Source organism: Hippoglossus stenolepis, chromosome 6 (genome assembly GCF_022539355.2).
Source record: "Hippoglossus stenolepis isolate QCI-W04-F060 chromosome 6, HSTE1.2, whole genome shotgun sequence".
NCBI lineage: Eukaryota > Metazoa > Chordata > Actinopteri > Pleuronectiformes > Pleuronectidae > Hippoglossus > Hippoglossus stenolepis.
In genome coordinates, this window is record NC_061488.1 from 8254680 (window position 1) to 8279261 (window position 24582).

General features: G+C 43.2%; 1 protein-coding gene across 1 annotated transcript; it reads left to right on the forward strand.

Annotated features, from left to right (window-relative positions):
* On the forward strand, positions 1–23651 carry LOC118111571 (fibulin-2-like). Its single transcript, XM_035160271.2, has 17 exons — positions 1–131; positions 2257–3704; positions 9856–9970; positions 10849–10978; positions 12429–12630; positions 13407–13625; positions 14341–14454; positions 14962–15063; positions 15825–15956; positions 18717–18854; positions 20067–20207; positions 20343–20471; positions 21068–21193; positions 21588–21704; positions 21815–21943; positions 22350–22473; positions 22908–23651. The coding sequence occupies exons 2-17, from the start codon at positions 2372–2374 to the stop codon at positions 23263–23265; spliced, it is 3609 nt and encodes a 1202-aa protein (XP_035016162.2). The 5' UTR covers positions 1–131; positions 2257–2371; the 3' UTR covers positions 23266–23651.
* Positions 23652–24582: the final 931 nt, after the last annotated feature.

Genomic DNA, 24582 nt, shown 5'->3' on the forward strand with positions numbered 1-24582 from the left:
CCCCTCCTCCGAAAAGAAGAGGGGATGAGGGCGCTCCCAGCAGCCTCCCAGGTCCGAGTGAGTCAGGGCACAAACTTTACGCACGAGTTTTCTCCCGGAGCGCAGCAGCACTGAAAGATCAGCGACCCAAGGTAGGAAACATAACTTTTTATGAACATAAACTGTACAAGTCATCGCACGAGTTAACGCACCGAGCATTTCGTTATCCACTTGACGAGTCCCACGGGACAGCTCGGGGGACAAATATTTAGATTACACTCTCTGTGATGTGGATTTAAGATTTTTGGATCATATTTATTTGAGATGTGTTTTAATTATGCTGCGTCAGGTTGTGACGTTACAACCCAGGGAATGAAATGAGCTTAATTCCTACATGTCTGATGCGAAGTTCACACGCTGAAGTCACATCGTCTTTTTTCCAACACGCTGGGAAATAATTCACTGGCTGGATCATCAAGTGAAGCTGAAGTTTACAAGTGCGCACTTTTCAAGTCTTTATTTAATTCATTACTCGTCATTAAAATATTCAGGAATTGAATGTTCAACATGTTCGACTCTTGGGTTGATCCACAAGTAATTGGTAGTAGTTGCACGTGTGTATGTGGGTGCGTGCGCGTGCCACCGTGCGTAAAAAAGGATAAAGGTCAGTTTTTTTGTTTTTGACAAGAAGGCACACAGTGGCTGTTGGAAATACTTTGCAGGTCATAACCTGATCTGAACAAACAACACCACAGACTCTTTTTTTCATTCACATAAAACAGACCTGTCAAGTTCGGGAAAAGCTCACACAGACCAGATGCATGTTCCTGATCACCTACTGGCTCCGTTCCTGTGTTCAATGTTCCTTTCACTTGCTCTGGATGTTACAGAGAGAGAGTTTGGGAACTTTGTGCTTTTTAACACTGTTAATGCATCATAGAAAAAAGACTGGAGCGAGATCTAGCATAATGATTTTGTGCCCACATGCACACAAAGACATCATTGATTCTCTAAATGGAGCTGAGGTGCAATTTGAGTTGTTCTGTGGCTTCACCTGGATTATGAAAGAAGACAGGGCGACAGATGTTACATTTATTTTGATGAGCTTTAGACCATATTGGCGACCTCTAGATTTTTATTTTGACTTTCAAGTAGAAGCAGGAATGGTGGAAATAGATTTCCCCAGACAGATTCACTTAAAATAACCACCTTAGTTATAAGTCATGTACCTGAGTACCTCTACTGAAGCAGGATCTCTACAATTCCTGTTTCTGTTGAAGAAAACGTTATCTGTAAACAGCTGCTCTTCTTTTGGTGGGAATATTTTTCCCAGGGCATGGAGTTTAGGAAATGTTTGGGGAAATGTGATAACAAAAGAGGCTGCGGAAAGAGCACTGCAAATATTTAGACACATTTCAGAAGGAAATGTCTAGTTTGTCATGCAGATTTTGAATTAATCTGTAATTTTTTTTGGCATGAAATCTCACAGTCTCTTGGCAGAAATAGAAGCAGTGAGAAAAACAGGAAAAGTGAAATAAAAAACATCTGGTTTTCAATATTCTCTCCGTTTTGAAGTCGCATCACATAAACTCACAGGATGAAGTCTGTCACCTCATGACTGTGCGTGACAAGAAAAGAATAGCTACAGAAATCCAATTCATCCAATGCATTTATAGCTATATATGCTTTGTTTTACTTTATACATTATTCAGAGTTGATTACAATAACACCTCGGTTAATTCATGCAAAATGTTATTTCTGCGAGAGCACCTGAAACAGTTTCTGCCTCACCAGCTTTTCTTCAAACTGGACTCAAATGAATGAACAGTAATTGCACAACATCTCCACCAGATTCCGGGGAAGTAGACAATTCTATGAGAATGCACATGCTGCAAATAGATAACCCATATAAGCCTTTCTGTGCAGAACACAATCAACACACTGTTTCTGTAAGGCAAAGTATAATATTGTCGTAAAAGGGAGGGTTTGTTATTTCTTCTCTGTTTTTGTTTTTTTCGACAGCTGATGATTTTGTTGGGTTATTATTCTGCATATTTCCATCAGCCAGTCTGACTTATCAGTAAATTTCCATGTGCAATCAAATATAAATCACAGCTTTCATTCCCTTTAGTGCCAAACAAGTGGGCGTTGAAATGTGGTCAAATGTAAGCAGACAGGTTATTGAGTTAAAAATGTTTATTTTTGATATTAGCTCTGAAAAGCTAAAATAATGACCAGTTATTAAACTGCATCATTAACCACTGTTTACCTCCACAGGCTGAAAGATTAAATTATTTCTCATCTGGAGTAAAACTTTGCCAGAAGCGAAGATTACTTTGAGGAACTAACTTGGAATACTTCTTCTTTTTGTGTGTATTTTTTTAAATGCAAAATGAACATTCAGAAGGCCACGTTGTTTTTATGTTGGGTGACTCTGTGCATGGATTTCTGTCTCAGCCAGAAAGACTGCACAGGAGTGGACTGTGCTGTTCTTCAGAACTGCCTTGATACGGTTTTGGAGAAAGGTGCCTGCTGTCCCACTTGCACACAGACGGGCTGCACCTGCGAGGGTTACCAGTACTACGACTGCATCCAGGCAGGCTTCCGGAAAGGGAAAGTCCCACAGGGGGAATCTTACTTTGTGGATTTTGGAAGCACCGAATGCTCCTGTCCCCAGGGAGGAGGGAGAATAAGCTGCCATTTTATCCCGTGCCCAGAAATTCCCCCCAACTGCATTGATATTTTACAACCTGCAGATGGATGCATGCAATGTGGGCGAGTTGGCTGCACCCACGGCAGCAAGAAATACGACGCAGGACACTCTTTTCAGAGAGATCAGTGCCAGGTTTGCCACTGTCCAAATGACGGTGGAAGGTTAATGTGTTCACCGATCCCTGGCTGTGACCTTCGTAGGGTTAATAAGCCCATGGGTACAACCATTGAAAACAACAACCCCGTGAGAGACATTAGCGGTCGTCATGACGGCCAACAAACGAGTGCTGTGGAACCTCTCTCCAAGCTGGAAATGGGAAACACTCTGCCACTGTATAAGCAGGACCCACCCAGTTTTGGCATAGAGGATTATGACTACACACTGGTTGAGCCAACATCTCCCACAATCCAAGATCTGGCCCCACCGCTGGAGTCTACTACAGTACCACCAACTCCTCCAGAGTCAAGCTCCACTGCCTTCAGCTCGCACGATGACAGGAGACATGAGACGAGAGAAAAACAGAAAAGCCCAACTCCAGCGAGCAGCGGAGAGGATGAAGTCACACACAACGTTGATCCAACCGCGACCGAAAAATCAACATTGCTAACAGCTACAACCACACAGAGAGTGACCACAGTGAACCACAGGCTGCCACAGGAGGTTGTAGAGAGGACCATTACACAAAACAGAGTGGTGCAGGACACTTTAAAAGACACAGCGTACACTGTCCCCGCTAACAAGGCGGGCAGGCACTTGGGCCATCACAAACGTAGTCAAGACAGTCACACCACAAATCATGGCATCCCCGTTTCTGCCGGTAATAAGGGCCAAGGACAAGCCCCAGTGGAACACCAGCAGACACTCAGCAGAGAGGAGCAGGGCTCATACCCCACAGTCCAGTTCAGTCCCACCAGCAGGGCCCCGGTCCGGATGAGAGAGGATGACGATCAGCCTCAGAGACAGGCGCAGACCCTCCACAACTACCACTCTCAGGATGTTGGAGACTCACAAGGTAAGTTTTACAAAATCAGCAGTGACATGAATCAGCTGAAAGCGGGTGGATTCAAATGAAATCCGAGACATAAAACCTTTTTGATTAATTCAGAGCCCACATCAAAATACGTCACAATGAGTATGATATATGACCGAGTAATGGCTTGTGTTTGGCTGCTACATTTTCAGAAGACATCTTCCTTTCCCTCCTCTCACATCCTGTCTTTTGAGCAAGAATTCATAATTACTCCATTCTTGCTGGCAGTGGTCCAGGAAAAACAATTATCTGTGGAAAGTCTGTTTTCCCCAGATAGCATTTATCCACCTTACTGAAGAGAAAATGACTATACTTAGTGTGGATTCATTTTCATGCAGTCAACTTGAGAGAATGCGATATTTATTTCTCTAGAGGTGTGCAATAGCAAGTTATACTGGTGAGATAGGTCCCACATTTACATTATTGTGTTTCTAATATGTCTAATAAATCCTGAAAGAGCAGCTGAAATTACGAATTATTCCCCCACTTTGCTCCAGCAAGGTTATTTGGGGTTTTACCTCCTGCCATGTTTTTCGTGTGATTAGCTGCATGTTCTCGAACAGGTCCATCCATAAATACTCATGGCATATACAGGCCAATATACTGCAGGCACTGGGATAGAAAGCAGATGATGAGGTGATTATTAAGATAAGTTACACTGCAAAGGAAACTATGAGATTTTTAAATTTACAAAATCTTCCGTATATTAATCTCATACAATGCCATATCCAAATTTTGGTTGCTTAAGCTGTAATGAAAAGTGTGATTTTTTTGCATTTATAATAAGTGTTAATGATTTATAAACTTCCTGCCAAGGAAAACTCATTATTTTTGCCTTAATTTATAGCCCTAAGACACAAGGTAGTCTCACTTTTTTCCCCAAGTGAACTAAATTATGAATGAGTGAATGTATTAAACCTGTCGTTTCATCCTCGTCACCACTTTAGAGACTGAATTACTGAAGAAAAAATTAGTGGCATTTTGTTTTCCGCAAACCACAATCTGGCAGAGTGTATAGTTAACCTACTTTACAACACTCTGATTGTTGTTGAGACCTGTCAGGACTTTTCTCTCCTTTCAGCAACTGGCCACCACAGGTATGTATAGTACATGCATGCTGAATGCATACGTGAGGTATGTCTGTGGGAGTGAACTTCAGAGGCATCCGTCAATTTAATTCACCAGCGTGAATATAGGTTAGAAACTGGCAAAGTTAAAAAGGTTTGCCTCGACACCTTTTGTCAAAGAAGACGTCTGTGAGCTGCTCTAGAAATTCAAATTATTTATTCAGGGAGAAAAAAAAAACAGATTTGCTTTGACAGACATCCTCAAAGGTTTCCCCACACGATCCATAAATGCATTAGGATGAAGTCCAGCTATTCAAATCTAAGTTATAGCTTCACGGTGGAAGGTTTGAGGAGGATGGATTTTCCTCCAGGAATAATGAGCTCAGACTATCTGGTCGAGCTGCTCAGTTTGAAGGTTGGAATGACACTGGCAGGGTTCACTGGTGAAGGTCATTGGATAAAGTGAAGCTCTCCAAAGCAAATGACATGTTGTAGCACAGACAGGAAAACTCCAGCTGATAAGGCCCCTGACTAATGCCTGTTATCGCCATTAGCTGAGTCCGCCAAAGTTATTGGAAGAGGAAAAGAGAAATGTAAAATATCAAGCACACAACCATTTTCACCAATATAAATGAGTTGCCTTCGCTGTGGAACAAAGTCAATAACTACTTCTCATTAGGTCTCGCTCTTTCCAAGCAGACGCAGTGTGTGCGTGCTCAGGAGGGGGATGGGACTGTTTAGGCTTTCTCATGCTGGGCTGGACCTGGTATAGGATTTCGTGGGGGTTGTACCTGTGAGCGGCATAATACCCATGTGATGAATGAGACCACTGTTGTGGCTTGATTGCCAGACGCTACTCACTGCTCCCTCTCGAGCCGGTGTGATTACCCGTCTCCCGTGAGGCCGCCGGCTCCCCAATCTTCCTGGTAATCACCTCATCTGAGAAACACCTCTCCAAGCATGCTATTCTCAGCAAATACCCTCCCTACTTAACCAACCATAATGTTGAACTGTACCAGAAGGATACTAGATGGGAATAAGTCGATATAACACACGGCTGAAGCATAATTACCATCACAAGCACTTGTTTTTTACCAACAGCACTGTTACAACATGCTGCATATGGGAGTGGGAAGTAGGAGATGTATAATTTTCCTTAGGATGAAACACAGGGTGAATTCCCCAGCGAGGGCCATGTGACAGTTCACTCCAGTGCACCACTCCTGTGAAGATTAGTTTGAAGAGCATAGATCATTCTGGTTAATCCAGGGTGCCTTCCGGGTCATTTCCAGGAAATGTGTCCCGTCTCCCATCTGCAACATGTCCTTAGTGAAAAACCGCCTGATCCACATGTCACCCGCACTTATAAATAAAAAATCATCTGCTCCAGAAGCAGGAAAACGCTCGTAAAAAACCCAACTGTGTAAGTAGAGATTGGTGATAAACTGTAACACAAAAACAGATTTGCCTCTTGCACTCATCTAATAGCATTAAGGCAAAATCCAGCTGTATACAGATGTTTTCAGATCTGTGATACAAGCATTCGTTCATGTTAGCTCTAAAAATGAAATACTGTAAACCTTTATGAAATATACTCGTATTTATGCTTCATTGAAATCATTTCTAATACGGAAAAACTATTCATTCTAATGGGACTTATGAAACTTAGGTAACTTCATTCCTCGGGTCCAAAGTCAGTATTTCTCCTGGCAAGAAATGAGCAAATTTCCTGTGTTCTGGTGTGTGAACAAACCCGGGAATAAATAAGGATTAATAAGGCAACGGGAATCAGGTTCAAATTACAGGACTGAGGAGAATAATTGGTCCGAGGCGTGCAGTGGGATACACTCTAACATGTTTAATATGCAAAACAAGTCTGTAATGCAGATGTTGCAATGCAGAAACTTCACATCACAAGGGTGTGCATGCCTGGGTGTGTCAAGGACGTGCGGCATCTTTAGGAAACAAAAACTATAACTTGCAATAATTCAATACACCATTAGTGACAAGTCTGGACAGAGTGTGTTTTAGTGTTTCAGGTGATCCAGCCACAGAGAGGTGTAATTGAAATGGATGTTACCATTTAAAACCATCAAAAGACCCAGGCAAGCCTTCAGGGGCTTGCATCAACTATAACCCCAGCTAAGACAGCAAAAATGTGGATCACACGATTGTCGGCTTACAGTCTCAGTGAGATCAAGACAAAAGTTGTCAATAATTGAACCCCGGGATCGGCCGTTTTGGAAATGAAGTCATGGTGATAGCAGGAGAGGCCTCCCTGTTATGTCACAGCCAGCTGTTCTCGGGCAGTGATTATGTGTTTCAGAAGACACGATATCTCTGCAAGTACTCGTGTCGAAGGTGAGAAGAACACGGTTTCACTCCCTCCTGCACACACACACACACATTCTTAAGCTTTCAGCATCAATCATCATGTTCAGCCACACAAGTCTGTATGCGGGGGACCCTCGCCGTGTGCTGTTATCCACATTGTCGGTCCTGTTCTCTCCAGCCCACCTGTATTGTAAATCACTGCCGAGTCCACAAAAGAAAAGATACATGAGCCTTCATTAGTGGCAGCACACTGCTTCATGACACCTCCAGGCATGTTGAGAGTTGCCCTTTTTTGTTGTTGTTCTAGTTCCATGTTTTCAGAGGGTGCGATGTCACCAGTTTTGGATTTGGACGAGAGAAAAGCATCTGGCGTCAATGCTAGTCTAATGGACAGATATAATTACAGGTCTGGAAGAGAAAGATGCTCCTCAGTCACATAAAGTGTATATTTTAGATCCCCCATGCGCAATAAATCAACTTGGCTAATTGATGCCATAAAGGCGATCTGGTTAGACTCAAGTATAACTGGGGCCAAGATGGTTCATCATTGTTTTCATCCCCAGTAGATAATTTGGTGAAACATAGTCTCTCTCCAAAGTCATTTCGTCCACTAAATGCTTCATAAACATAGTCATGAAGTGCAGGTACTTTACCTCTGTATACATTCCACATTCTGGACGGACACATGGAGCAAATTTGTGTCCTCATAATGACAAGTGAACTGATACCACCTGGAGAAAATGAATAGGAAGCAAAGGAAGGAGGATGAATAATCGTGCTCTCTGTCTTTTAATATACAGTCACTCAGGCTGGAAGGGACTTGTTTAACTGCACGGCTGGCAAAGATGCTGTAGTTCTGTATGAAAGAGTCATTGTGCTTCTTCGAGGTTTAGACTTTCTCATTTCTAAACCTTTCAATTAAGCAGACTGCAGCCGTCATGCGCTCGGCTCTGAGTAACGGCTTTGATCTCAGTATGTAAAGGTAAGTCGAGGAGAGATATTTCAACAAAAATAAATGTGGAAGTTAAAATGTGAGCATGATCTTGGGTACTCTCACTCTCTGTGCTGTGTGTCATTGATTTAGAAATCCAATAAGATATTTTCTTGGTTCTTCCCTCTGTGCAGCCTCCACCCTCTTAAGGCTTACGCTGGAAAAGCCCACTAGAGATCAATCAAAGCTTTTAGAAGGTTGTTTGAATTACACAGTGCGTTGCAGTGTCAGTTGGTTCAGACTGACATACTGCAGGATGTCAAAAACTACACAATGAACTGACATGAAATTGAATACAGTCATTCCTGGTCCTCAATATGAAGTCTACTAACTAGGAGGATCTTTTTTTTCTGTTGCCACCATGAGGTTGAAATTTTTGGTTCTGAGCAAATGCTGAATGGAAATGGTGCAGACATTCAACCGCAAAAACACTGTCAGTTGCACTTTTAGTGTTTAGTGCTAAATAGAAAATGTTAGCATGCTACCAAACTAAACTAAGAATATAAACAAGGTCAAGATTACTTGATTAGCTTGATAAAGTTGTAATTGTAAGTCTGTTAGCATAAAGACATTAGCATTTAGCAATGTCAGCAAGCAGTTCAAAGCTGCTATCATGCATCTGTGCTAGACCCAGCAGGTGATTTGGGGTAAAGGTTATTGCCATCTCCTGGAAACCAAATTGACCAAAAACCCATTCCCATGATGGCCTGCCAATCCTGCTGCCCCTGTGTGTGCAAGTGAACATCCTAAAGATCCGTAGTTTCATTGTTAAAGTTGAAAACACTTTGCAATGTCAGGACACAAAGCAAAACAGGAGGTTAGACCAGAGACGTGGTCAGAGTCACACCATCTGCAGCACCGGGAGAAATCCTTCCCCTGTCGGTGACTGTTAAAAGTTCCATAAAGATTTTACTGTCCTTGGTTGGCAGACAGGATTCAGTATAAACTCGGTAAATAACGCTTTTACTGTCTGCCACGCTCACACCTCCGAGTAGATAGCCTCCCAAAAAATAAAAAAAAACATTGGATAATTTAATTTAAAGTCAAAAAGCTCAACACACACTTATGGTTCTCGATGACAAAAACATATTGTGTTTTGTGTACATGTAGATGTAAGAACATATTGTCCTTTGAGGTGTGACTTTCTGAGAAGTCATGAGTTGTCATGAGTTGTGTTCTCTACTGTAGCACAGGAGCCACAAATCAAAGCCGGAATGCACTGGCCTGTTATTGAAGGAACACATGTATTTTCCACTGGATGGTGTGTTTTTGCTTTGTCTGCTCCTTGACCCAGTTTGAAATGAAGTGCTAATGTGTTGCTCCTTCACTCCGCTCCAGCTCTGATTAGCCAGCATGAAACGAAAAGGGACAATTTTACTCTGAAGTTAATAGAGTCTGGTCTTTCATACCTCTGCCTGCCAATGAAAGTGAGAGCAGAGTCATGGAGTCCGAGAAGAAAAACACAGGTTGTACTTGCTATTCTCAACATGCAGTCACCAAAATCAGCTCGAAGTCTATTTCTGTGAAACAAGCCTTCCAGGGAACATGAGATTTAGTTGCTCTTCCAATATCCTGTTGCCACATTATACAGCATCTCACTGATGTGATTTTCTGATGGTGTAACTGTCCTGTTCCAGTTCAATTCACATTGTAACCATTATTTCATGTGATTCCTCTGAAACGCTGGCATTTTACTGAGTGGGGATAAATCTGGATCTGGGTGTTTTGTGTTTCATGGCAGTGTCTGCCAAAGACATGGTGAAGACCTGCTGTGAGACAGGGGAGAAATGGGCTACAGCTAATGGTCACTGCAACAACATGGAACCACCTGCAGGAGATAGACACTCCATCTGCTGGTAAGGCCATTATTAAAAAAGCAGGGTATTGTTTTCGACCCTGTGCGTGTGTGTGTACTTGTTTTTGTTATCTCTTTAAGCCCTTTTCCAGCATAAAACCTGACCTTGTCAGGACCAGTAGACCTCATGGGGACCAAAACCCAGTGCCAATGAGGCCATATTTCTGAGGTCCTTGTTAAAGTTATGGATATGATGTGAATTGTGGTTAGGTTAAGGTTTGGGTTAAGCATAAATTGGTCATGATTAAGTTGAGGGATAAGAGTTTGGTTAGGGTGTCCACATGGATTTAGGTCAATGGTAAGTAACAAGGATAGCTGCGCAACCTTGTTAGGACTTGTGTGTGTGTGTGTGTGTGTGTGTGTGTGTGTGTGTGTGTGTGTGTGTGTGTGTGTGTGTGTGTGTGTCTTGAATTACTTCAATATAAAGAAGATAGTCTTGTCCGACTGGGGTATTGCACAGTGCGTCGCCCTTCTGGTGCTTTTCATTTATCTCAGTTCTCGTAATTTAATCACACACACTGTAAATCATCTTCAGTCAAAATGTAATTTACTGTCGATCTTTCTAACTGGACTTAACAAGCTAAATTTAAAGATATATTACACTATGTTAAATGTGCATTAAATGTTCATCTTCACTCACAGTTAAGTTCTCTTTTCTCTGGAAACACTGAATGGTCCCCAGAGGTTCTACTTATAAATTATTAAAATTTCAATCGTATTTCCCCCTCTATAATTAAATTCATAGAAACTTGAAGCAGTTCAGTCAGGGTCAGTATCAGCTCTCATGGGAAGAGCTGTCAGCCCACTTGTAGTTGTAGGGCCACAGCTGTAATCCAAACACTTCTGCACTTCTCTCTAATGTTTCCCTCCCTCTGCCAGGACTGCTCAACAACAATGCTGCCGCAGCTCCCTGGGAGAGAGCCGGTGTTTGGCTGGAATGAATGCAGCGCGAGGAGGGAGTACGTGTGAAGAGGATGCCGGCGATAAATGCAGGATCGATTCCTATAAAGCAAGTATCTGTGATGAGATGCCACGGCAAAGGGCAAACTGAGTTCACTGGGTTCACAGCCAAACCTAATGACCATTTCTAACTAAGCCTAATACGGTCGCAGTTAGCGGTTGAAATTATATTAGTCAGTTAAGAATTGAAAACATGTGTAGGTGGTATTTTTCTGTAGCCGTCTGACTAACTCTCCTCTGAGGATTACTGCTGCAGTGCCAGTTCTCTGTTATTTAATTACCTTATTTAATTTAGACAAAATGATTTAAGTCCAATTACAACCGAAGATTCCCACAGTCCTGATGCTTCAGTATCTTCAAAGCAGGCCTCAGCAGTTTGAACTGTCAGATGTCGGGCTTGTCTGAAGCCGTGGAAACATGAACGAATAAGTAATGTGGTAAAACAGTAGCAGTGGGAGTATTTTTTTTTTTTACTGCTCAAGTTGTAGTGACATGTAACTCTATCATGCGTGACTCTGCTGCGTTCGTCATGAATCTGAAAACCACTCGTTTGCCGTCTTGACCTGTGTGTTGCAGGATACTTACTCACCCACTCCGAGGCCCTTTAGCGGTATGGGGTCATATTGACTTTATGCCGCAGTGCAGCTGTTAAATATTGGCTTTCACCACCTTTCTGTGGGACCCCTGTAGATTTAGTAACATTATGCCATCTATAACCACGCCACATCACAGCGGCCATTACTACAGTTTTATGTTTCACCGTGCCCCATGTTCTCTCAGAGGTGATCTCGCTGAGAGCTACAGGGAAACAGAGCGAGAGCCTGTGAGCAAGAGGACACTTGTCTTATATCAAGCCTTGTAACTAAAGATGGAGCCAACGAGACAATAATAACATGTGGATGTAAGTAATGTTTAGTTTGGTGTGTTACCAATGCTAACACCTGCCAATTAGCACCGAGAACAAAGTATAGCTCAGCAAATTATTGAAGTAATGATGCCGTTTGATGAGAAGTCACGTGATCACCAAAGTTTTTACCGTTCATCCTGAAGGAAACATGAATGGAAAACAAATTTCATAGTTGCTTTGATTTGAGTCAAAACCTCAAAAGTCAACCTCATGGTGCCGCGAGAGGAGAAGTCACCAAAAGGATCAGCAAGGTCGTTACGGTTCATCCTCTGGGAACCATGTGTCAGTCCGTCTCATAGATGTTTGTTGTCATGAGTCGAATCAAATTTCTCAGCAATCCATCCGATAGAGAGACATCTAAGTGCAAGACAATGTCAGCCTCAGGGTGGCACTAGAGGGCGACAAGGGAGTCACTGAAGGCAGCTATCTCCTTCCTCTGCAGACCAAAGCGTTGGGATCAAATGTCGTATCCATTTAACCATTGCTAACATATTTCAGGTTGGACAAAAGTTTTTTTTAAAGTATCCTAGCCACTCTATAGACGTGCACGATCCAGGAATACGTGTTAAGACTGTAACTGTGTGTCCGACAGGAGTGCTGTGGCTGCTGTTCACTGGGGCTGCAGTTTCGCAGAGAGGGACATCACTGTGAAGCCCACCACTACCTGGGTTACCACTGCAGACACGTCTTTCTGAACTGCTGCAAGGGGGAGGAGCACACGGCCGGGAATCAAGATGGCCGGCACACTGTCCGAGAGAGGCCCACCCAAGTTTCCAGTCCGCCACCCAAAAAAGGTACACTCAATAAACACTCGCGCTCATGGACGGACAATCTTGAAATGTACGTTTCAAGCCGAGGAGGGGGATGTAATGCACACCGGGGAACTGCCAGGGGAAAGAACTGATTTATAACAAAGGCAATCAATTTTCTTTATAGTAGCTGTTAAGAGGAAGCAAAGTTCACCCTTCGACTGTAACTCTAGGAAATCGTACTCATGTTTGCCCGCATGGAGTTACATTCACTTCTGTTTCAGGAAACCACTTTATTATGTGAAGTGCTCTTGTAGTGATTCAGTGTGGCTGCTTTTTTCTGCTCTTAATTCACCTTGCAACAGTTTTGTTAGTGATCAGCCGTGGAGTCACGAGTGATCTGGAACCTTGCATCAGGATGTTTTATACTTTTGCGGTAACTTGGTTTAACCATCACCATCCCTTCCCATGAGGTTTTATACTGCTCAAAATGACACATCAGAAATTACCAGTAACAGAAATACAAAGGCAAAAATAATCATCACAATACTATTTTGTTATTCCTTGTGTTCCCATCAAGGGAAGTGCATTGCAAACTTATTTAGTATATGATATTATATGATAGTATTTTAGTGTGTGTCAATGGTGGATGCTACGTACTTATCGAAGTAAAAATATGACAATAAAAGAGAAATCCTACGTATCATTTCTGCCATTGGGTCTTCCCTGTAACTGCAAAAGCAGTTTTTCCTTTAGGGACATTGATAAAGCTATTTTATGCAGTTATCCATATCATCAGCCATTCTCTCCATGCGCTGCAGTATCTGACAGCCCGTACCCCAAGGAGGCCTTCTCCATCGGCGAGGAGAGGGATGTGGAGAACGCAGTGGAGGGTCCTGTTGAGGTGGAGGACATGGACGAGTGCCTGATATATGAAGGCAACATCTGCCACCACAGATGTGTCAACACGCCCGGCTCCTTCCGCTGCGAGTGCTTCCCTGGATACGTGCTGCAAGAGGACGCGTTCACTTGTGCACAAGGTAAGGTGGAGCCCCGCCGGAATTATTTCATGACGCAGTTCTGCCAGCAGGTATTTCCAGAGATGGCCTTGCACAGGAAAGCAACCCTCTGTGCCATTTTGCTCTTTGAAACGTGATTTACAGTCTGCGGTCCCGTCAGGAAGACCCCATTTTGTCGTAATTTCTCTACACATTCAGAGTGTATTATTTTCCTGGTCTGTTTGAGTTCCTTCCTGTCTGCAAGGCCTGATACTGCCTAATAATAGTTAACGCTAACATCCCTTTCCTGGAGTGACAGCCCTGCTCCTAAAATCACTTCTCTTTTGTAGTCAAAGAAAAAATGTCTTCTCCCTCCGTTTGAAAGTTTTTCTCCACCCAAACTAAAAGCTGAAGGTTTGCCCAGATGTGTTTTCAGGCGACGCCGTGCACCAGGTTTTAATCGACGGTGGCTTTCACCAACACGAGCCTGTTTCAACAGGATACTAATTTTAGAGCTCTCAGCAAATTACAGTGATGGGGCTCGCGAATAAAAAACCCAATGTTTGTCTGCAGGCAATGTTTTTTCCTGTCTCACCTTCACTGCTATCACAAATGTTATCTACGAGCCTTATGTCACTGGAGGAAGATGCAGGAGCTGCACATTCTCCAACTGAGGCCGCAGCAGATGTGGAGCTTGAATCCTGGATCTACGCTGTCATACATCGCTCCCCTGATGAACTTGTTCATGTTTCTGCAGAATCGGTGGACGAGGAGAACAGACTGAAGGAGGATGACAGAGCAGCAAAGGAGCCCACCTCGCCACTTCCCTCGCCTCCCTCCCACGCCACTGTCCCAGTCGACCCCTGTGAAGGTTAGACACACGCCGCAGGGCCGTCAGCTCCCGATGAGCACTTTCATTCATCCGCACAGCTTAATCAAACGGGAGCGCTCATCTCGATGTTTAGAGGAGAAGCAGGCGTGGGCTGATACGGATTGACATGTTATTATTTCAAACTTACCATTTCCATAAAACGTAATTGTGCTGCAAATGTCAAACACAAGCGGGGAGATGGTATCAAAGGCTGGTTTGATTTCAGCATTGTCCATTTCAAGTCTTCAATAATCAGCGCACGGTCACATTTAGTTTCTCTTGTTTGGTTTCCATGACACCGGGGTGGAGGTCCAGCACAATGTGGGCCAGAAGTAGGAAATACTGTGAGCAGGTCAGGGGATCGACCTGGAAAATGGGAAATGAGCTAATGGCAATGCAGTAGCAAGTGTTTTCCGTGTCCCGCGCAGAACAACAAAGCTCTCTCTGTTTCACCATATATAGAATTTATATATTTTCTCTGACCTCACTTTACAGTATTATTTCCAGGAAACAGCCCCTGTGAGCAACAGTGCACCCCAGTGGGCGGACGGCCACAGTGCTCCTGCTCGCCAGGATTCTCCCTCAGGGCCGATGGACGCTCCTGTGAAGGTAAGAAACCCTGTTATAATGCAACCGTGCCGGGTAGCACCTGGACATTTTGTGCATGTGATGGAGGGCTTGACAATCCCGGCCCTCATCTCCGTATTCATTTTCAGCCAAAAGGAGTTTGGTTCCAGTCGAGGAGAGTTTCTTGGCGAGACTGTCTGCTCCTGATCTGTCTCTTTCTCTGATCAGCGCCTCTAGATTTGCAGAGGAGATACAGCCCTAATCCCCTTGACTCTCAGCAGCACGCCGAGTTGCACACAAGAAAGAAAACACAACTGGAATACGCTGTTTTCTATCAGAGGGATTATCCCAACTATCCATGCATTGTCACCGTCTGCGTACCACATGTGCTCCTTTATTTCAACGCCACTCACAATGACTGTGTGGTTATCATGAGGCTGATCAACTATTTTGCTCTATTTGTCTACGCTGTCTCGCTGGGGATTTATCTTTAAGTTGAGCCATAACCGCTGGTCTGTCTCCTGCTTGACAGTAGCCAACTGTGACTCAAGGAGCAGCCGAGTGTGGTGACAAATTTCTCATTGTGTGGAAGTTATACCTAGTGGCTCTGCCCCTTAAACTCTCCCCCAGAGGAAGGTGTGACCTGTCCCCCTTTAATCTGCTCCTTGCTGCTGACTGTTACACTCACACTCACATGTCCTTGTCTGCTCTTCATTCATCCAGCATCCTCTGCTCCTTTTAATTCTCTTTCTTCTCACTCACACATTTGTCTTTTCTTCTTCTTTTTTTTTTAAAACATCCAGATATAAACGAGTGTTTGTCCGTGCACGCCTGCCAACTGGATGAGCTCTGCATGAATACTGCTGGGAGTTACATCTGTCAGAGACTGATCACCTGTCCCCCTGGATACCACATCAACAATGACATATGTGAAGGTACACCTCACCTCCTCAGCACTAAGCAGCATCCAAGTGTTCACTTTCAGCCACAGTGTAAATACCAGCAGAAGAGTGTTTGTGTTATTTCGCGCTCACAATGCAAGGAAACCAGGTTGTGCAGGCAAACAATCGCTTTTACTTCTAAGTATTGAAAATTATTTTTTTTCCCACATCCAGTGATTATGTAATTTTACATGCGAGCACACTGACAAGAGGGAATAATGAGAAATGTGACTCCAGAGAGCGACTTCCATGGTGTTTGCTCGCCATTAACTCTTAGTCTGCAGAGCCGCCTGGCGCGTCCTTATGGGTGGTGCCCAACTTTCAGATGCAATAGTAAACCTCCCGATACATCTCATTATTTCCATGCACCATAAATTGTTCCTTTCTAGAAGTCTCATTCACGAAGCAGCAGCGGCAGCGTTTTCTTTGAGATTTGGCTCATTTACGGCTCCTTGTGACACACGTAAAGAATGTTCAATCAGGCAAAATGAGAACTTAACAAGGACGTATGTTTAGCGGGACGCCTCCGAGCAGCTGCCACTTCAGGAGATCAGCACAGTGAGAGAAAAATACATCTTTGTGCTGTGCTACCTATCCCTGTTCGTGGACTTCTAAGAGACTGTAATGAAACTCTCCCAGTGCCTCCTCTCACAAATTAAATTAAATCACCACGCCAGGGAAAAACTGAATTGTCTTCCTCTCCCCTGTCTAAATAAAATGCCTCAGTTAAGAGCAGGAGTTTATTGTGCAACCTTAACTCGATATTCAGTGTCCTCCTTAACACGATAGTGCATATACTCGCAAAATCTGTGCAAGCTAGTCCAGTTGATTGTCTTTCAATTCACGATTACAGTAAATACAAATAACTGGTAGTAGAGCAGCTGTGGCCCAGGAGGTAAAGTGGGTTGTCCACTAAGCAGAAGGTCGGTAGTTCAGTCGCAGAAGTGTCCCCGGGCAACATACTGAACCCCAAATTACCCCTGACTGATGTACTGACAGTGTATCAGTGGTGTTTGTTAGAAAAACTGTCGTGTATAGAGGCGCTGTGTATATGTGACTTGTACTATAAAGCACTTTGAGCAGTGGATAAGACACAACGTTATAAATACAGTCCCTTCATCAGAGTAAAGGCAACATATACAAAATATTTGCTGAAAAACATATAGTCAACTAGCTAACTCAATAACTCATGGCAGCATTACACTTCCTGTTCCTCATCCAAAGCACATTAAAGACTAATAACAATGGCATTTAGAGAGTGTATATCTCTACCCAGGCCCAACAGTCCCCTTATTAAACCACATTTAAATTCACTCGATCCAGATTGTAAAATTCACAGGAGTCAATTTGCAGAACAAGTGAAATCCCTGTAAATCTTTCATCTACTCTATATACATATGTATATATAATAAACGTATGGATAAGGAGGTAAAGTGATAAGCCTTTAAATAAAGGCAGTGGAATCGTGGAAATAAAAGACAGGCCTGAGTTCACGGGGTTAAGTTCTCCCTGTGTGTTAACTCTTTGACCTTTCCTGGTTCCTTGAGCTCCTTCCCCCTCACTGGAAGCTCACTGCCAGTCTCCCACACATTTCTTCTGCTTCCTGGCTTTTCTCTCTCAGTCTCCCTCAGTCAGGTGTCAGGCTCACTCAGCTCCTGCCGACTCTGCCAGGCTTGTGTGAGGAGCAAGATGCTCAATCACTGTGTGCTGTTTAGAGACTACTGTATCCGCGGGGCTCTCTGCCAGAGCTGGTTATGGCCTCTACGCAGCAATTATGCTGGTGAAAACCTGCAAACCTGCTTGAAAACATAAGATACTCATGCATTATGCACACACACAAACACACACAAATATGCACATTACTTTGTGTTCTTTCAAGACTGCGATGTCCCTCCTGCGTTGGTTCATACTGATGGAAAGGATGTGAATCCCTCAACAGACAGGTGTAGAGGACTCTGGGGGAGTGGACTGGAGAGTTTGCACAGGAAGCGATTCCTGCTGGTTTCACTCATTAATCTGAATCAGATCAGAATCATAATTTTAAGGTCTCAACCTTTTATGTTATGATTTAACCCTTAAAACTGAACTGAATTGTAAACCTTTTATTTTAGTTCATACATTTTTTGCCAAGAATTTTGAGAAGCACTTTGTAACCTTGTTTAGATAAGTGCTATACAAATACATTTATTATTGTTATTGTTATTATTATACAAGGTTGGTCAATTGGGTTTTGTTACCGTTGCTCCAACCACAAGTAGAAATATATAGAGACAATACAAATAACAGAAATACAAAATATAGACTTCAAGAGTTTGCATTATAATACATGTAATGTAATGTAAATGAAGCTGAATAAGGAAAGAAAACAGTAGGCCCCATTTTGGCTGAAGGTAATTTATGTCCCTGCAGGTTGAGATAAATCCAGCTCTTAATCTTGAAATTAACTGTTGTTCAGCCCTTTAATTTATACCAAGAGTGATTAACACAGATAAGTTCTAATGCAATTATTTTCTTGATAAACCTCTGGAGTATTGACGAGGACAGCGTCAAGATAAGAAGCAGAGAAAGTGAATCACTGCACAATCTGCCATTTAACCACAGTGCCATCCAGTGGTGAACTGTGATATCACATGCATGCGTTGAGTTAACCTGCAGTAGATTATTAAACTGTTTTGATAAATATTCAACAGCCTGTTTTGCAGTTTAAACACTTCCTCGTTCCTCAACAGATCATTTATTTGTCTTCTACCACAGATATCAACGAGTGCGAGCAGAGGAGCCACAACTGTGGGTTCGGATTTGAGTGTGTGAACACGGAGGGCTCGTTCAGGTGCAACCCCAAACCTCACTGTCCTGTGGGCTTTACCCACGATGCACAGGGCAGCTGTATAGGTAAGAGGAATTACTGTCTAAATGAGATGTTTATATTATTCATAATTTCCCTTTAGCACTGTTTGCAAAGTTTCTCAGTCTTTGGCAAGAGCTGGAGAACAGAATGCATCAATTTGTTCCCTCATGGATTGCATAATTTCTTCTCACTGATACAGGAAATAAACTCATAAGATGTTTGTTTGGTATAAAAAACAACTGGCTGTAAAGAAAACTCTTCATCCTACCACCTATATCCACATGTACACACACAACAGATAAAAAAAAGTGCCGCTAATCACAAACCTAGACACTTTTAAAACCTATAAACTTAATAAACCACTAAATGTGTTATTGCTAGTAAATATATAAATACATAAACAACTGGAATGGCACTCAGTAGAGCGCTAACCCCCAGCAGGGCCCGGCGGTCCCATCAAATTCAATCAAGCTGCACCAAATTTCATACATGCATAGATATCAGTTCTGTAAATGTTCATGAATTGTTTCCAGGGCAGATTGTGAAAACTTTGAAAAACTCGCCTGTTAAAGAACTTGAACGGAAGTTCCTGGATCTGCTCCCTGATATGGATCCACTCCGAAATGTACCAGGTTCTTCTCTGATCCATGCACATCCTTCCAAGTTTTGTGGAAATCTGTTTATTATGTTTTTTACGAACAAACAAACACACAAACACTATTAAAATACAGAGGTAATAAGGGGATAAAAAAGCATAAAAGCAGCTGTGTTTGCATTACAGTCACTGTTGTGTTGGGTTGCGTAGATTCCCTATCTGTTCTGCAGCGTGCAGGTGAATCGGCTGCAGGGACACAGGGGTTAAATGCCACACAGACAGGAGATCAGAGCGGTTGCTGTTAGGGGCTGCAGAGGGGTGGATAAAAGCCAATCCTCTGTCCTCCTCCAGTACAAACTGATGCTGTGGAATTAGCCCCCAGGGGCAGGAACTGGGGCATGTCGAGGCAGCCGACACCACTGTAAGAGGAGTGTAGAAGAAATGCTCTGAGAAATGAGAAAATGGAGAAAATGTCACAGACACACACACACACACACAACAAAGTTATCCAGGGGAGCGCAACTGTGTGATGTGTGTTCGCTTTGGTCTCTCATACCCTGCCTCTGTGCCGTTGGGTCTTTCCTCCTCTTCCATCTTTCTTCACCTTTATCTCACTGCCTGTGTGTCTCTCTCTCTCTTTCTCTCTCTCTCTCTGTACCAGACATTGATGAGTGTGCTGCTGTGGCCCGGCCGTGCAGCCCAGCGTTTAACTGCATCAACACAGCAGGATCCTACACGTGCCAGAGGAAGATCATATGTAGCCGTGGTTATCACGCCAGTCCTGATGGATCGCGATGTGTTGGTGAGACCATACACGAAACATACTTTTGGACACTGCCAGCAGTTTATTTTTCTCAGGCCCCGATATAAAAACAACAAATATTATTAATGATAGTGTTTTTCCCCCTTTCTCTTCACATTCACGTGTGTCTCATAGACTTGGATGAGTGTCAGAGCAGCCTGCATCGATGTGGAGAGGGCCAGCTGTGCCTCAATCTGCCTGGTTCCTATCGCTGTGAATGTCAAACAGGCTACCAGTATGACTCATTCAGGAGGACGTGTGTAGGTATGTTGGCCGACACACACGTCATCCCACGTGGCTCAGCAGCAAAGTTTCAAAAGAACAAAACTGGAGCTTTTTTCTGTTCTTTTCCTTCGTCCCACTCTCCTGCTCATTCTGTTCTCTCCTTCCTCTTCGTCCTTTTTCTCACACTTACTGTACAGCTACCTCTTCTTTGTCTGCCCACTCTGCTGCTCCTGTTTATTATTCTGCGGTGGCAGTGCTGCTGCTGTTTCTCAGCCTCGGCTGCTGGCTCCTGCAGGAGCTACAGGGCTACCAATCACGTCTCCTGCCGCAGAGAACTCTGTTCTGCCCCTGCTGCTGCTGCTGCTGCTGCTTCTCCCTCTGTTTGTGATTCACTGTGTTGTGACTCTCATAATAATGGACTCTGCTCAAGTGTTTAGACTATCAGCAGGCAGCTGGTGTGCTCACATCGCACTCTCATCGACTCACATCGGCACACAAACATGCACAGGCACGCACACGTATACAAACCCACACATGCTTGGCTACACACATGCACTCGCGCACATGGGTGCAGACGAACACAAAATGCAATAGACACTATACAGATGTGTAATGATGCTGCTTCTTCCTCTCAGATGTAAACGAGTGTTGGCGCTACCCGAGCCGTCTGTGTGCTCAGACCTGTGAGAACACCCCAGGCTCCTATGAATGCTCATGTACCTCTGGCTTCCGCTTATCCGGCGATGGCAAGAGCTGTGAAGGTGTGTGTGTCTTTGTGTGTCTGTGTGTGTTAATGTCCGTGTCTGTGGGTGTGTGTACATCCATGTGAGCATGTTGATGCATGTCATTGTATTTTTTTGTGAATTTGCACGTGAAAATATGCCTGTGTGTGTGTGTGTGTGTGTGAGGTTCTTACACTGGGCTCATATTAAAGCTGACCACTGTACAGCTTATTGCTGTAGAGGCCTGGTTGTTAGAGGTGTAACTGTATTATATTTTTTATCATGATGCTGTGCCCTCAAGCACAAACCAGTAAAAAAACGTAATTGGCTTAATAACGACATCTTGTTTATACGTTGTGTTAAAACCATTGAAAACCCCTGAATCAAATGGGTTGTGACAGTGATGAGCTCTAACCTCTCATCTCATCTCCAGATGTCAATGAGTGTTTGTCCAACCCGTGCAGCCAGAACTGTGCCAACATCTACGGCTCCTACCATTGCTACTGCAGTCAAGGCTACCACCTCAGGGAGGATGGACACAGCTGCGAAGGTGCTGTTCGCTCTGTTTATACATCACTAACATCAGATCTGTACCACGCTGGTGCTTGGGCCAGTTCATGAATCAGTCTCACGGTGATTTATTTCCTTCTTGCCTCTCAGACATCGACGAGTGCTCCCAGAGCATCGGACACCTCTGCACCTACAAGTGCGTGAACGTTCCCGGCAGTTACCAGTGTGCTTGTCCAGAATACGGCTACACCATGTCTCCAAATGGACGCTCCTGCCGAGGTGAACCCCCCCCCACCCCCTCGCAAAACAAAGAAATAAAACCTATCACACTCTTCACTCTCATTGCTGTATAGAGAATATTCCTCAGCGAGTTTAAAGAATGGCTCAGCAGCCGTTTAACTGTACGCAGTGTGTAGGGTAATTGTTGCGCTCAGATAAATATAATCGGTTCTTTCACAGTGGCTCAGTAATAACACAGTCTATAAAACTTTATTGGCCTAAAAATCTTGTCTCGCTAATTTTTAATTTTTTACTTGGGCAGTTTTGCTCCCCGCAAGGACCACTTTCTGTCGTACATGTTTCAACAGCGGGGCTTTTCCTCAAAGTTCAATTGTCCCGCGAGTGACACACATTCCCTCGTCTCCGGGCGGTTAAGCAGTGCTTGTGAATTAACTGTGTGTTTTAGATATCGATGAGTGCGCCACGGGGGCCAATAACTGCTCGCTGGCTGAGACCTGCTACAACATCCAAGGAGGATACCGCTGCCTCGCCCTCAGCTGTCCAGCCAACTACCGCAAAGTGTCCGACACGTAAGTCCAGACAGATTAAAACCTGCACCGATTGCACAATATGATAACTCATTGATTTTTGTGTTATGTCTTTGTGATTAATATGTGATTGATAATTTTATGAAGAATTTATTTTTGGAGATTTTGCTTTAAAACAAATCACTGTATTTATAAGTGTGATATTATTGATAAACTTATATTTATGAGTGTGTGCAATTTTGATGCTGATCCAAATAAAAATGCGGCTCTAGTGGATTTAAATGTGGTTTCATAAGGGGACTGTTGAGCCATGCTGAAGCAATGTAGTTATCACTGTATTTGGAGATATTTGATTCATACATGTTTTAAATACCATGTAGAAGCAGCTGTCTTTATAGCTGTAAGGATAAATATCTCAAAGTATGGCTATATTCAGGGTTATAATAGTTTCTTCTCTTTATGTCTGTAACACGTAGGCGCTGTGAGCGGATCAGCTGTCCCAACTACCTGGACTGTCAGAACTCGCCTCTGAGAATCACCTACTACTACCTCAGCTTCCAGTCCAACATCATCATCCCCGCGCAGATCTTCCGCATCGGACCCTCGCCCGCCTACTCCGGAGACAACGTCATCGTCACCATCACGCAGGGGAACGAGGAGAACTACTTCAGCACCAGGAAGCTGAACGCCTACACGGGGACCGTGTACTTGCACCGGCAGGTCGAGGGTCCCAGGGACTTCCTGCTGAACGTGGAGATGAAGCTGTGGAGACAGGGGACCTTCACCACTTTCCAGGCCAAGATCTACGTTTTCATCACTGCCAACCCGCTCTAACAGCTGGAGAGGAACATGGACCTTACAGCTCACGAGGACTTTTCATATCACTGTTTGACAATGTCCTAAGATATGCCCCTGTCTGTCCAGATTAGTTTAATCCTTCTTATGTCCAGTTGAAACTTTGCTGTAGAGTAGTGATGTGAATGTATGTGTCAGTTTCTGTTTCCGCTGCATAAATACCTTGTATTTCAGACTTGAACTAGAAGAAACATTCAACTAATTTACTTTCCTAAGAAAAGACATTCCTTTTATCAGCTTTATCAAAACTGTAATACAAAATAACACGTATAGAGATACAAGGATATTTATGACACTGCAAGAATGACATTTGTTGCCATTGTACTGATGATCTCACCCAAATGTGAGTAAAATATAAAAAAGTATTTTTCTGCTTCTGTCGTCCTGTTATTAGATGAGTAATTTAAAAACTATCCTGAAACCAAGAGAAATAGTTTTGTTAGAGTTTCAATAACAGTGTCTGAATGACGTTGTCTGATTTTATCCTGCGCTGCTGTTTTTGTTTTGTCTTCGAAAAAAAACTAATTTAACATTACTCTACATGTTGTATTTTTATATATATATATCCTGTAATCACACATGTAATAGATGGATGTATCATATTTTTATGCTTGATTTGTAAGGTGAAAAGTATTTTAGTAAAATATATATAAAAAAAACACCACTGTGGTTTTGTAAGTATTGGCTAATGTGTGTGTGTGTGGGTGTGTGTGCTTTTGTTTTATAATCATTTACCTGCAAGTTTCCCCTGTCAAACTTGTTGTGCGCCAGTTCTCGTTAATACACAGTAGATGGGGAAGTGAACATTAATAAGCGAAGTTATTAAAGTATGTAATCCAATAATCCACTCTTGTCGGGACACGTCAGACAGTAAATATCCAGAACTTTACATACCTCTTCGCACCTTGCTCATGAAATTAGCCTCGGTTTGACGCATACACATTTTATTACGGATAATAAAAGCGATTATGATGCAGAGATATCTGCAGTAAAATTATAATAATCTTCTAATGGTTGTGTGTAAACTGCAAAGTTGAACTCCCATTTGCTGCAGTTTGTAACATAGGAAGAGTTACACTCCCACCTAGAGGATGAATGCAGCCCTGCACCTTAAAATGTTGGCAACAGTAGTGCCATAAACAACACAACACCCTCCAAACACATAAAGGGGGCTACAGTGACTTCTCATTGGTTGTGAAGACTTTTCAAAGTATAAAAACTTGATTATCAAATGAGTTTAGATGATTTCCTTTCCAACCAGTTTTACCTGGAGCTCTAAATTGACCTGCTCAGGGT